Raw genomic sequence first — 15000 nt, forward strand, 5'->3', positions numbered from 1 at the left:
TTTTGGGTTCCTGCCTGAATGGCCAGAATGGTGGACTGTTTCACCACACGCGATTTTATTCACACACATATATATATATTTTAATTGCATCATCTAATACATAGGGGATACGACTTCTGTTTCTAGGGACCCATGGCCTCGAAGAAGAGGAAATATAGCATCCAAGAGAGCTGTGTGGGTCCCCCACGTACACTAACATATTGTCTTGTACCTCCCCATATATATTTGTTATTTGTTGTTTTATTTTATTTAAAATTTCATTACACAAAATGATTTACAACATTGGTTACATGCAGGGTACAAAGTTAGTTGTTACAGGTTGGCGAGTTACTCCAACTCCTCACATGTGGGGCAGGAACAATGAATGCAGTATATATATATATATATATATATATATATATATATATATATATATATATATATATATATATACACATATTCGAACACGCAGTTTTAATGTGCAGAGGCAAATTGCTGAAGTGTGTATATAAATAACGTGAACATACCATCTTGGCACCTATACTGCAAGACCATGATTTACTACACAAATACGTTTACTGTATCGATTCTTGTCTGACATTTCTGGGATGTGTATGCTGCTCGTAAACTTTGCTCTGCTCCTTTTACGATTACACATACGAAGTTTATGGTCTTATTTTTGATCTCTCGAGGCCTTGAATGTTGAGCTCCGCGTGTCATAATCTGATGATCAAGGGTCTTAGGAGTGTGGTACAGTAACGCTGACACGGGTCTTTATAACGAGTCATGGTAGCAATTGGCAACACTTCCAGCTCGTTATTGTTTTTTTGTCATTGGCAAAAAATATGTGCTGGAATATATGTTTGTGTAGGGACACGCATAGCAAGACAACAATACCTACAATGGAGTAGTTGTTATTGCTTGTAAATTTTGTGTGACAGAAACAGGGCGGAGAGAGAGAGAGAGAGAGAGAGAGAGAGAGAGAGAGAGAGAGAGAGAGAGAGAGAGAGAGAGAGAGAGAGAGAGAGAGAGAGAGAGAGAGAGAAAGAGAGAGAAGAGAGAGAAGAGAGAGAAGAGAGAGGAGAGAGAGAGAGAGAGAGAAAGAGAGAGAGAGAGAGAGAGAGAGAGAGAGAGAGAGAGAGAGAGAGAGAGAGAGAGAGAGAGAGAGAGAGAGAGGGAGAGAGAGAGAGAGAGAGAGAGAGAGAGAGAGAGAGAGAGAGAGAGAGAGAGAGAGAGAACATGATTCAACGAGGGATAGAGCGAAAGAGACTGACTCAGACCATTAAATAAGTTTATTCATTCGGAAACTAATATTTAGTTTGTCATATAAATTAGCTGGACAGATTTTTTTTTTAGACTGAATGGGGGAAGACATGCATAAGATGAAGGGGAAAAAATTCAATAGCAAAACAAACCATAGGGAAACAGAAAGAGTGTTCTAGTGTCAAACAGAGGATGCACGTAAGGGAAAAAGAGGGTAAATAGGAATTGTGGATATACCTATTACATGTATTTCAACAGAAACATTAAGGGTACAGTTTACAATTAAAGCAATTTAAAAATTTTATGTAAAACATTTTGTAATGAAAAGTGAATATAGAGTTCCGTAGACGTTCATGACATTGAAATGAAATACTAGTTGCGAATCAACACATAAATCGCCTGGACAATTATATTCAACGTTTTCAAAACAGAAATGCGTATGATAACAATGGCAATGCATAAATATTATAGCTAAGGTTAACTTTGCAAACAGTTAAATTTAAAATTATTTGCAATTAATACTAAAATTTTAGGGAGTCTAGCACTCTGCGTTATTAAACTTGAATGGGTATCTTGTGGTCTCTGGGATTGTCATTGTATGTCTTCCCCACACCTACCTCCCTTCCTCACAATCTCTCTCTCTCTCTCTCTCTCTCTCTCTCTCTCTCTCTCTCTCTCTCTCTCTCTCTCTCTCTCTCTCTCTCTCTCTCTCTCTCTCTTCTGTCTCCCTCTCTTTCTCCCAGTCATTCCCTGCAGCACCACTGAGGTATCTGTAGATAATCCCCGCCTTCATCTATGTTACGATGTAATTCATAGTAGTTTGGATAACTAATTTTGGAACAGGTATTATATACACACCCTAGTTCTCTCTCCTTCATCAGTATACGCTCATTTGATCTGCCTATGGGTCAATCAGATTATTTCTCTATCCCTCTGTTTCTATTACTCAGGAGATAAATTGGTAAACACCTTCACCCTCTCCCCCTTTCAGTGTATGTCTGTCTCTGTCTTACCTCCATCTATCTCAGTCTCTCAAGGAGTTAATGGAAAATTTAGATACTGTCATGGTTATCTAGACTTCCAATTTCCAGGGAGAGGATATTGGTGTTGTTGCCTCACGGACAAGGGGGCAGCTAGGGAATATATATACTGAAAGACGTTGTCTCCTCTATCTATGTCAGTTAGTCTATATATTGTTCTTCGTCTCCCTCTCTTTTTCTGCCTCTCTCTCTGTCTCTCTCTCTCTCTCTCTCTCTCTCTCTCTCTCTCTCTCTCTCTCTCTCTCTCTCTCTCTCTCTCTCTCTCTCTCTCTCATCCTTCCTTCCCGCAACTGGTAATATTTATTATGCAGCTTTTTAACTCGTAATAACTAATATCTGTATGGAAATAATATGCACTGATGTCATCCAAAATAAGATAACTGGTCGGTAAACGCTGAACAAATACCATTATCTCTTGATGATTGCAATTTCAACATGTGTGTTTGTCGCATGAGTTAATTAAACTGGATTAAATTTGTAATCCACTTTGAGTAAGGCTTGCTGTAAAGTGCACCTGGGGCTGGCAGATCAATGTACTAACCAAGATTTGCTCACAGGGAATCACTCGGTGTCCAGGCCTTCCCTCTCTTTCCTCAGTATCAGTATCAGTGAGAGATACTGTTCAGAAAACATCTGAACAATATCTCTCCTTCTTCAAACTGTTCAGATGTTTTCTCTTTTGTCTGGGTTACATTTGTTAACGTTTTTTTAAAAACACTTCTGCAGTGTGTCCAGATACGTTAAAGGGGAATCACAGTCTCTATATGTCCTGATTCGTCGTTAGTTTTTCACTGTCAGCAACTTTGATATGAATTAGCTAATATCATGTCAGGTTAATCTCATATTTTATAAACAGTATAGGCACCATCACCTACCCTTCATGTACTCAACTCCTAATCCGTTTTCATTATGATATGTACATTTTGCGTTCTGTCTGAGGAGTTCTTTCTTTCTCACTTAAGTCGTTCTCGATACTCCAGCCTCCTTTTCTATCTTGAGCTCGAATATTGAGCGGACTGTATAAAAGGCTTTTTGACATTAAAAGAATATGTAGTTCTTCCTTTCTAATTAGAGCTGATCTATCTATAACTCACTGAAAGCAAAACAAAGAATCCTTTTATACACACAGTCGCAAATCCGTCCTGGGCTTTCACACACAATGGCGTCAACAGTAGAGTTCTCAAAGATTTGTCCACCTTAGCCTTGTAAGACAGTCTACGGGCTCACCATAGCCCGTGCTATTTGGAACTTTTTGTTCCAAGTAACGAATCTTAAACAACAAACAAAACTAACCATGGCAGCACCACACACAACTCAGATAGGTTATGAGACAAACTCATCTTTATTCTGCCAAAAATTGCTATAGAGTCACACCAGCCGCAGGTGCTGACCCCTATACTGTGATCAAGTGTAGAGAAAATAGCGAGAAGTTTATAGACATCTCGGAGAATATTAACAATTAAATATTATAGTATATTAACAATTAAATATTATAGTATATTAACAATTAAATATTATAGTAGCACAGGAGAAAGTGTTTCCTTGCACTGTTCTAAGCCACAGATGAAATAGTGGCAATATACATATACCATATAGCCATATACCATTTATAGGAGCTGGTCAGTCGAGCGGACAGCACACTGGACTTGTGATCCTGTGATCCCGGGTTCGATCCTGGGCGCCAGCGAGAAATGATGGGCAGAGTTTCTTTCACCCTATGCCCTTGTTACCTAGCAGTAAATATGTACCTGGGAGTTAGTCAGCTGTCCCGGGCTGCTTCCTGGGGGGTGGAGGCCTAGTCAAGGACCGGGCCGCGGGGACACTAAAAAAGCCCAGAAATCAACTCAAGATAACCTCTCAAGATAACCATAAATTGCACATATATATGCGTTTACTTGTAGACTTACTAACGCCTGTCACACTCATCAGGCTATCTTCGCCTTTTACAGGTCTCGTGGGTGCGCATGCGCGACGCTGATATCCTGACGGTGGACCGCTACACGTTCGTAGGAGACGAGAGGTTCGAGTCTCACTACTCGACAGCGACAGAGACGTGGAACTTGGTGATCAAGTATGTGCAGGAGCGTGACGCGGGCCTCTACGAGTGCCAGGTCTCCACGGAACCCAAGATGAGTCAACTCTTCAGCCTCCGAGTCGTCAGTAAGTGGCGCTGTTTTGGGCAGAAGGGGGAAGGGGAACTATTAATGGGGGAAGGCACCAAGCCATTACCACTATATAGCACTTCGAAGGGGGGTCGGATAGGGATTTGGGATGGGACAGGGGGAAAGGAATGGTGCCCAACCACTTGTGGACGGTCGGGGATTGAACGCCGAGTTGCATGAAGTGAGACCGTCGCTCTACCGTCCAGCCCAAGTGGTCTAGGGGCACAGGGGGGGGGGGGAGAGGTGCAAGGGGATATGATCTTATTGTAACACACTGAATAGCTGATTGGTATATGTCTATTACACTTACCGTGCAGCTGTCTATATGATGTTTGCATATGTTATGTCTATCCTTTATTTTCTGTCTGTATGACTTCCTGCCTGTCAATTTCCTGCTGGTCTATCTGTCTGTCTCAGTCTGTCTCTGACTCATAATAGCTTGCACGAGTGGTTGACCCGCACGCGCGTGCGTGTGTGTGTGTGGGTAGCCTTAGCACCTCGCACTCTAAATTATCCAGCCTGTGTCCCTCGCTCCTGTGAGAAATGGTCATATATCGCATATATCGCTCACCCCCCCCTCTCTCTCTCTCTCTCTCTCTCTCTCTCTCTCTCTCTCTCTCTCTCTCTCTCTCTCTCTCTCTCTCTCTCTCTCTCGCGGAGGTCATATTTAGGAGAAGGTATTTCATTCCCGTTTTCCCTCCTGTTTCCACAGACAAATCACTCTACAGCTAAATCTAAATCACTCATTAAAACAAACCGCTTAAATGTCCTTCTCACCCATTCTTTATCCCGCTCGTTCTGAAAGAGTCTCAAACTACACACAGAAATGGTACTAATTACATTCATAATGTTGAAACATAAGTACAATGTCTCAGTGTATTCATTATAACTATTATTATTTTTATTATTAAAAATAATATTATTAATAATAAAATAACACTAATAATACTACTACTAATAATAAAGTTATAATAATTATAATAAGTTATATATAATTTTTAATATATATTTTATTATTATAATCATTTTTCTCTACTTTTGTGAAAAATTTTTCCAATTAAAGCCAGCAGTATCTCTTCTCAATATCCCCACCACGCCCCCTCCAGCAATGCTTCCACCAATCCCCCCTCCCCCTCCCCCTTCCCCCATCAATCCCTTCAATCCCCATCACCGTTAAACCCATCACCCCCCTTTCCCCTCCGTTCCCAGTAACTCACCCCTGCCTTCAGGCTCCCCCCATCCAAGCTGCTTCCTCAACCATCAAAACAAATGACCCCAATACCTGCTCCCCACCTCCTAACCTCCCCCCCCCCCTACCTCCCCCACCCCACCTCCTAACCTCCCCCCACCCCACCTCCTAACCCCCAACCCTCTACCACCTCTCTGGTCACCAATCAGGGAGACAAATAGCGTCACACTCCTCTTCCTAACTATCTCTGAAACCAGTTGGAGAGAGGTGCATGTACACGGGTTGTACAGTGCATGTACAACGTGTGTGATGTAGTGTGTACACCTGTTTGTGTACTGCATGTACCTACTTCTCTTCATTTTCCTCTCTCTACTCTCTCCTCACTCTCTCTCTCTCTCTTTCAATTTTTCTTTGCAACTCTTTCCCCCTCCCTGCGTCCTATTCCAAATCCCTATCCTGGCCCTTTTTCAAGGGCTAGATAGTCGTAATGATTGGGTGCTTTCACCTGATTGTTCCTTTCTCCTCTGCCATGTGACCTCCTTCTCATCCTTCTCTCTGCTACACAGCCAATGATATTAATCTCATCAATACGGTCTTTAAGCACTCCCTAGTCTCTCCATCTTTAAGCCGGCTCACAAGTGTCATCCTCTGCTTCCCTCAGCCTCAGTCCATCGTTCGCTGAGCTCAGTTTCCTCAGCCATTTCCTCAGTTGCACTCTCGTTAATTCAGAACCACTTGGTCGTTCCTTCATCCCCAATTCGCCGTTCACTTAGCTAAACTAGCTAGTTCCTTTGGCCGTCTCCTCTCAGTGCGGGTTCTTATCTTCTTTTTCTATCTCTTCCTTTCATTTCTCTTTCTTTCTTCGCCTCTTCCTCCTGTGATAACCATTGCTAGAGTAGAGACCAGTGCTTTTCACCGGCTCTATTGCTAGTAAGTTTACGTTTCCTGCCAGTTAGACTGTTCCTGCTTTACCACGGACCCGAATAAAGTTTCATTATAGTGTTTTTTTTGGTTGGTTTACCTTCCTGTCTCGATAGGTTTTGAGTCTGTTTTATTTGACTGCGGTTTACTTCCTCAGTTTCCAGGAACTGGCTTCTCGTGTGTTTTAGTGTGTGTGTTATGTCTTGTGCTGTGTGCTGTTTGGGTGTACCCAGCACCTTACGGCGCACTGTGTTTACACCTTCATGTTTTGTTGGTGTATTTGTGATGTGTTTACTGTTTGTTTTGTGTTTTTTTTTTTTGGGGGGGGGGGCTGTAGGATCAAGTCGTTAACTCTTAGATGTCTTTCTTTCTTCCTTATAATTGTTGGTTGTCTAATGTACTGACTTCTGACTTATATACATCTTTAATATCTAGTACATATTTCTCTCTAACACACACACACACACACACACACACACACACACACACACACACACACACACACACACACACACACACACACACACACACACACACACACACACACACACACACACACACACACACACACACACACACACACACATATCCACTGGATGCAGCCAGTAACAGGGTATCTAAATCCCAGGTATCTATTTACTGCTAGGTAAATAGAGGCATCAGGTGAATGAAATTCTGCCCATTTGCTTCTGCTTCAGCCATGAAGCGAATTCAAGCCCCTATCATTATTCTCTGCCCGTTTCCTCAATTCCACTCCCTTGTGTGTGTGTGTGTGTGTGTGTGTGTGTGTGTGTGTGTGTGTGTGTGTGTGTGTGTGTGTGTGTGTGTGTGTGTACGTGTGTGTGTGCTTAAAGGATTTCATTGGACTAATGGACAATTAGAATGCACCAATATATTCTACCCAGCAAACAGGGTTACCAGCGTTAGCAATATATCAACGTTGTCAGTATTTATATAATTTATATAAGAGAGCATTAAGGAATAAAATGTCAAATGGCCACGAATATTTACTCAGAAATAAGGATATATACCAAAATTAACTAGACACGTGATAAATAGTTTGCAATTCATCATAAATGAACCGAAGGAAATATCAGAGGAGTAAATGTGTATAAACATTCATTTGAATATGCAGACACCAACTCATTCTGTGTTAAAACTTTTCAAGTTTCGAAAATAATTAACTAAATAATAAAAATAATGAAAATGTGTATAAACATTCATTTGAATATGCAGACACAAACTCATTCTGTGTAAAAACTTTTCCCACTCTCGAAAATAATTAACTCTGAAGTGAGCGTCTAGGGCAATGTATTTACATTGAATTCTCATGTCGTGAGCAGACAGTTGACTGTTTGATGAGGAATTCTAGCAACAAAACTGTCCTGATCTTTTATTTAAAGGGATGTCTTTAATGGTTAAATCAGATTAATTGTTTCAAACAATACTAATTGCAGTTGCTGTTTCATTTATGTCTATATCACGGCTATTATAAATCTAATAGACCTAAGACGTGTTAAAATACTGGAAAACAGTTAAACACATATATGTAGGGAGACATCAGCACAGATACACACAGAGATCCACAGACAAACGTGAACCTCCACACAAACACACTGAAGGTCCACACAAACACACTGACGGTCCACACAAACACACTTAAGATCTACACAAACACACTGAAGGTCCACACAAACACACTGAAGGTCCACACAAACACACTGAAGGTCCACACAAACACACTTAAGATCTACACAAACTATATGTCCCACACAGATATGGAGACTTTAAAAATGTCAGATAAAAAAAAGACGATTTAATTGTTCACGAGTTTCAGATTTCTAAACAGCTTGAAATCTCACACCATGTTAGCTGAAACACGACACTTATCCCATCATATCTCTCTATTTATCAAAATCTCCCATTGGGTTTCGCTCGTTCCATTCCGTATCGTTCGTGCTTCTTCAGTTTTATACATTATTTCGTTAGTGTTTCTAATGTTGGCATAAATCCCAACGCTGCTAATGCTTTGAATGGAGGAAAAAATCCAAGCTTTTGGAGAAACATTACAGGTAAAGAGTGAATAAATTCAAAGTGTTAGCGAAAAGTGTGTGTGTGTGGGGGTGGGGGGGAAGGTGCCAATGTGTGTGTGTGTGTGTGTGTGTGTGTGTGTGTGTATGTGTGTGTGTGTGTGTGTGTGTGTGTGTGTGTGTGTGTGTGTGTGTGTGTGTGTATGTGTGTGTATTTGTGTGTGTGTGTGTGTGTGTGTGTGTGTGTGTGTGTGTGTGTGTGTGTGTATGTGTGTATGTACTCAGCTGTATTCACCTAGTTGTGCTTGCGGAGGTTGAGCTCTGCTCTTTCGCTCGCTTCTCAACTGTCATTAATTAACGATCATTTTTTTTAACTTAACGTGTGTGTACTCACCTATTTGTGATTGCGGGGGTTTAACTCTGGCCCTTTGGTCCCGCCTCTCAACTGAAATTGAAATCTCAACTGTGTGTGTGTGTGTGTGTGTGTGTGTGTGTGTGTGTGTGTGTGTGTGTGTGTGTGTGTGTGTGTGTGTGTGTGTGTGTGTGTGTGTGTGCGTGCGTGCTCGTGTGTATCTGTGCGCGTATGTGTGTTTGCGTGCGCGAGTGTGCATGTTCCAAATATTTTAGCTAAAACCTTTGAAAATATCTCTCTGAATACTTATCAACATTCCTCAAATACCGTACTCGTCCGTAGCATTATTTTGAAGGAGAAAATCCAGCTATATAAAAACCGATAAGCTAATGGTGACCCTAAAAATAATAAATGACCCCCTAAATTACCCCATTGTTGGAAACATTAGCCATGGGAACGATAAATCCTGACAAAGACTTTCATTTATATACAAACTCTTCCCTCGTGACATCAAAATACGTTGAACACGAAAATTATCGATCAGCTCAACAAATCATCAAAGCAAAAGTGACGCCAGAAAACACAAATCATTTATCGAGCAATGCTTGCTCAAGCATTGCGTCGTGGTGTCCCGTCATCCCATAACTCTTTGTCGGATAACTCTTTGAAACTACTAATGGCGCTTCATAGCTTTGGTGCCTTCTTTTGATAATTACTTACTTACTTACTCAATAAATAAAAGTAAAAAGTAAATAGAAACATTGAAGTAATAGAGTAGTAAATAGAATCATTGATGGGTCACTCGTAGGTTATTCTCTCTCTTCTTAGGATATCTTTTCAGGTATTTTTGGTACTGATACCGATAACAGTAGGGGAGGGGGGTGGAGGTCCAGGGCCCAGATTCACGAAAGCAGTTACACAAGCACTTACGAACGTGTACATCTTTCCTCAATCTTTGACGGCTTTGGTTACATTTATTAAACAGTTTACAAGCATGAAAACTTGCCAATCAACTGTTGTTATTGTTATAAACAGCCTCCTGGTGCTTCGGAGCTCATTAACTATTTAATAATTGTAAACAAAGCCGCCAAAGATTGAAAAAAGGTGGACAGGTTCGTAAGTGCTTTCATGAATCTGGCCCCAGGTGCTTAGTTAACTAACAATTTTGATTGAAGGCATAGCAATTCATATGTCACGTTTAAGCTTTGGTATGATCTTTTTAGAACGTGTCTCTTTCAGGTTTAACATATATATTTATTTACTTAGATGATATTTGGGAATGAAAACAAAAATAATAATGATGACCCAAAAACTAACATGCTCGTTTCACAACTTCCTGCTTCAATTTTCTCGTTATTATATTTTAAATAGGACATTTGGACAGAATAATTTGATAAATACTTAATTTTACTAATTTTGCAACACTTTCTATATTTACTTTGATTATAAATGCTGTTTCTTGCAATGTTTCTACACAAGGATTGCCTTTGATCGTTGCTTGAGCTCGCTTGAACTCCTCATATGTGCAGGCATTAAAGGAAGATGCACACACTCACACACACACACACACACACACACACACACACACACACACACACACACACACACACACACACACACACACAAAACGGTTGAGAGGCGGGACCAAAGAGCCAGAGCTCATCCCCCCAAGCACAACTAGGTGAGTACACACACACACACACACACACACACACACACACACACACACACACACACACACACACACACACACACACACACACACACACACACACACACACGTGCAACACACCTACACAGTAATAGGAACACTCAATCTCTCTCTCTCTCTCTCTCCTTTCCTCTTTCCTTCTCCTTTCATGTACCTTTCTCTTCCTTTTCCTCTCTCCTTTCACTCGTTTCCTTTCTTTCCATCCTCCAGAAGTTTACCTCATCTTTCCGTGTCAGTTTTAAACGCTTTAATCCTCGTTCTCCATACCTCACTTTTTCTTCTCGTCAGTTGTCCCTTTTCAAACCTTTCTGTCTTCTTCTTTTCTCTCTCTCCTTCACCTCTTTTTTTCCATCCTCTCTTCCTTTCCTCTCCCCAAGCAATTCCCCACCAAAAATAACCTTCTACTCCCATTTCCCGTCCCACTCCACGTCTCTCCCACCCTCCCTTCCTCCGGGCAAGCAACATCACATACACTATAAGAAGCAGACGTTAAGAGGCGTACGGCAGCATCTTCACCAAGACCTAAATCCACCCAGAGCCATCCCACCTGTCTGCCCACAGGCTCCACACACACAAACTTTACAATGTTTCTGCCATTACGGTATCCACCAAACGCACGCACTGGTAATGCCATCTCCATTTACTAAAACCCTTTACTTGAATTATTAACGCCTTTCGCGGTGAGTAAAAATGTAAATTCGGTCTGTTTGTCATGCATGTGCGACTCAGAATTGCACAAAAAAATTTAAAATAATAAATAAATGTAAGTTTATGGAGAAAAGCAGTGGAAAGGGTTTTGTGTTTTGTTTGAGTTTGCACGTTAATGTCTGTGTTTGGTGCGTTGATGTCCAGTTGTTTTGATGAGGTTATCTTCTTGATGTTATCTTGAGATGATTTCGGGGCTTTTAGTGTCCCCGCGGCCCGGTCCTCGACCAAGCCTCCACCCCCAGGAAGCAGCCCGTGACAGCTGACTAACACCCAGGTACCTATTTTACTGCTTGGTAACAGGGGCATAAGGTGAAAGAAACTCTGCCTATTGTTTCTCGCCGGCGCCCGGGATTGAACCCGGGACCACAAGATCACACGTACTGCGTGCTGTCCGCTCGGCCGACCGGGTCTGTTTCTGAGAGTGGAAAGCAACATTTTAATACCACATGACTAATGTCTCTCGAAGGACAATGTCTTAATACAACACGCTTGCCTGTCTGTTGAAGAACAGTGTTTAATCTGGAAATATTACGTTGTTACGAACTGTTGAAAATTGCAGGAATTGTTGAAATAGTTGAAGTTTTGCCAAAGTATCTGATAATATCCGTCTTAACCCGTGAGTGTGAGGACAGTTTAGCACGTTATTTTGTGCCATTCCGCTTCAGAGGTTGTATTCACGTGTCGTTGAAGCTCTTGTCCTGATGTAATTGATCATTTGTAATCTATGTGCATCCTGGAAAACGCATTTATTTTGAAGCATGTTGTAAAACTCTTTATGAATTCACTCTTCATGTCTTGGAGAGTTAACTCTATGAATGAAGAGAGTTCATTTGTAAAATTAATTAACTGCTTAATCCTCTTCCTCAAGAGTCCAAAAAGAGTTTTTCTATGCTATTTTGTAAATAAATCGATCAACTGTATTTTCTGGTTTTATGTTTACATTTTTGTTAATGCGTGATTAGTGTTTTACGTTAGTAGTTCATCGCAAATAATGTTGCCGGAAAGGTAAAGGTAAGATAATTATGAGAAGGAAGCGTATGAAAACAGCACATGAAAGGGGCATGATGAGAAGGAACTGGGATATGAGGAAGGCGAGAAGGAATAGTGTGCCTAAGCCCTTACACTGATCAAGAATTGCATGGCGACACACTATATGAAGCAAGGCTTCCCCTGTTCTCTACCGATTACTTCAAGGGGGATATGTTCCTTGATAAGGAATAGAGACCAATGATCTTCTCCAGATTAGTGTTTTTATTACCAAAAAGGAGTGCGGGCTTATCATTAATCGAGAAGTACAAGTTTGTTTTGTTTTTTCATCCTTGCTTCATATATATGAATTTCTTATCGTATATTAAATATATATTATTACTATATTATAGTACCTATACTAGCGTAAAGTAAACTAACCCGAATTATTTTCCAAAGCAAGGGCTAGTTGATACAACATAATATATCTTTATTCAACTTTTTACTTTAAACTTAACTACTGTAACTACTTTATTCAACTAAAGAAAGAGTTTTTACTAGTATTATTTACTGATCTACGTAACTTTTGTTTATTTATTTGTATATATGTAATGCTTTATATTGTTAAAATTTTCATAATAGACAGTAAATATTTACAGCTTATGAAACAAATTAAAAGAGAAAACTCCCAACTTTTCGTAACCAGGATAGTTAATAAATGTTGTTAATAGGATAGTTAATAAATGTTAAGTTAGACTGGGATGGGTTGGATTAGGTTGGGTTTTATCAATGATTCTCAGCCTGCCACATTTTTTTAATTATCATATTATAGTTTTCTTTTGTGTTAACATTTCGTCTGCCTCTCAAGATGCTAAGTTGAACATAGCAAATGGCGCCTGAGCCATTAATACCGAAAACATTCAAAAGGGGATTTATTTAACGTCTTTCCTAGGAACCTGCAAGGATGTCTGTGTGTGTATGAGAGAGAGAGAGAGAGAGAGAGAGAGAGAGAGAGAGAGAGAGAGAGAGAGAGAGAGAGAGAGACGGAAGGAAGGAAGGAAGGAAGGAAGGAAGGAAGGAAGGAAGGAAGGAAGGAAGGAAGGAAGGAAGGAAGGAAGGAAGGAAGGAAGGAAGGAAGGAAGGAAGGAAGGAAGGAAGGATTGGAGATGAACACTTAAAATGTCTTCTCTGGTTAAGTGATTTTTGTTCCTACTTTCAGAAATTTTGCTAATTCCTATCACCTAAGGAATTTAACTTCAAAATAACTTCTGTCCACCAACAAAGTTATCAGGTGGCTTCAGCTGCGATAACTGCAGTAATAACATGGGGAACCTCAGCATATACAACTACACATAACATTACTACAACAACCATCATTAAATCTGCCTTCACATCACCACAACCACAATCTACTACCAAAGCAAGTGCTGCCACCACAATTACCACAGCAACCACAACCACCATTGCTGTTAACACAACCACCATCGCTATTACCACAGTCACTATCGTTGTTACCTAAGCCACCATCACCATCATCACTGTCACCGCAACCATCACTTTCGTCAAAGCCATCACCACAACTACCAACACCACCACCATCACCCACCCACTACAAGCCACCTCATCTTCGCACACACTAAGAGGTCGCAGTTTCCCTCAAAATGAAAAATACGAAATCCACAATTAAATTTTTTTCTTTATATATATTTTGTTCCCCAAATTCAAAATAAAGCCTAAAAAAAAAAAAACATGCCTATCACCTCCCCATGTGTTTGTAACACTCTAATTCCCACGAGAAAAAGACAATGAACACACGTTAGCTTTTCAAAAACTTTTTCAAAAACAATTTTTAATCTCCATCAAACACGCAACAGAATATAGCCTCTGTAGCCCCCAGTCTCAACATACACCAATGTATATACGCTCATAATACCGCGTCGTTTGTGCCTAAATAAACTGCACTCTTCATTATTAAAAAAAACACAAATTCATAGTCACAAACCCGCTCTTGGGAACGCGGGGTGGATTCAGTTTTTCGAAATTCATAAGTTTTATTTTTAATTGTTACAAAATTTGCATATGGAAGCCATTTAAATGGGAAGGAAATCATCTGATATGGAAACGTTTACTGATTCTTCAGTTAATGGTTCCATTACTTGCCGGCTAATACCAGTAGGATGTTCGTAACATCGTCACTGACAGCAATATCTTGCATAGTTATGATGCTACCTACATACCTGCCTTAATGCTGATGCTATGAACATTCCCCCACTCACCATGTAATTAATTTCAGCACTTACCTTTCTGTATTTCCAAATCCGGTTCCTGTAACTCTCACTGCAAATGGATTGAAATGAGAGTTAAGGGATCCATCATTCTCCAAATTTCCCAAGTTACCTAAATCAATCTTGGTTATATTATATATAGGTTTCACATAGTTCAGTTACTAATTTACATAGTTTTTTAGATCTTCTACCAAATGGCCTTCCAATATATTCTCAGATAAATAAGCTTCCCTTGGTACAAGTGCCACCAGACCTCCTTCTTAACTACCAGTTAGCTTCTTGTAGTTCTTCTGCTAACTGGTATGTATCCTTTTGTTCAACCAACAAACTTTTATTTGCACTTCCATCAAGGCTCTTGTATTTCTGCCAATAAGCCTTCCTTAGATGTATTAAA

The 15000-nt window shown here is 40.3% G+C and overlaps 1 protein-coding gene across 2 annotated transcripts in view; it reads left to right on the forward strand.

The window, feature by feature from the left end:
* Positions 1-15000, forward strand: part of LOC123764426 (protein sidekick) — a 122648-nt gene that overhangs the window by 91084 nt on the left and 16564 nt on the right. For both annotated transcript variants that reach the window (XM_045752278.2, XM_045752279.2), the window contains exon 3: positions 4232-4442. In XM_045752278.2, coding sequence (XP_045608234.2) covers positions 4232-4442 — 211 coding nt within the window. The remainder of the gene's footprint in view (positions 1-4231; positions 4443-15000) is intronic.

This window comes from Procambarus clarkii, chromosome 82 (genome assembly GCF_040958095.1).
Source record: "Procambarus clarkii isolate CNS0578487 chromosome 82, FALCON_Pclarkii_2.0, whole genome shotgun sequence".
In the NCBI taxonomy this organism is placed as follows: domain Eukaryota; kingdom Metazoa; phylum Arthropoda; class Malacostraca; order Decapoda; family Cambaridae; genus Procambarus; species Procambarus clarkii.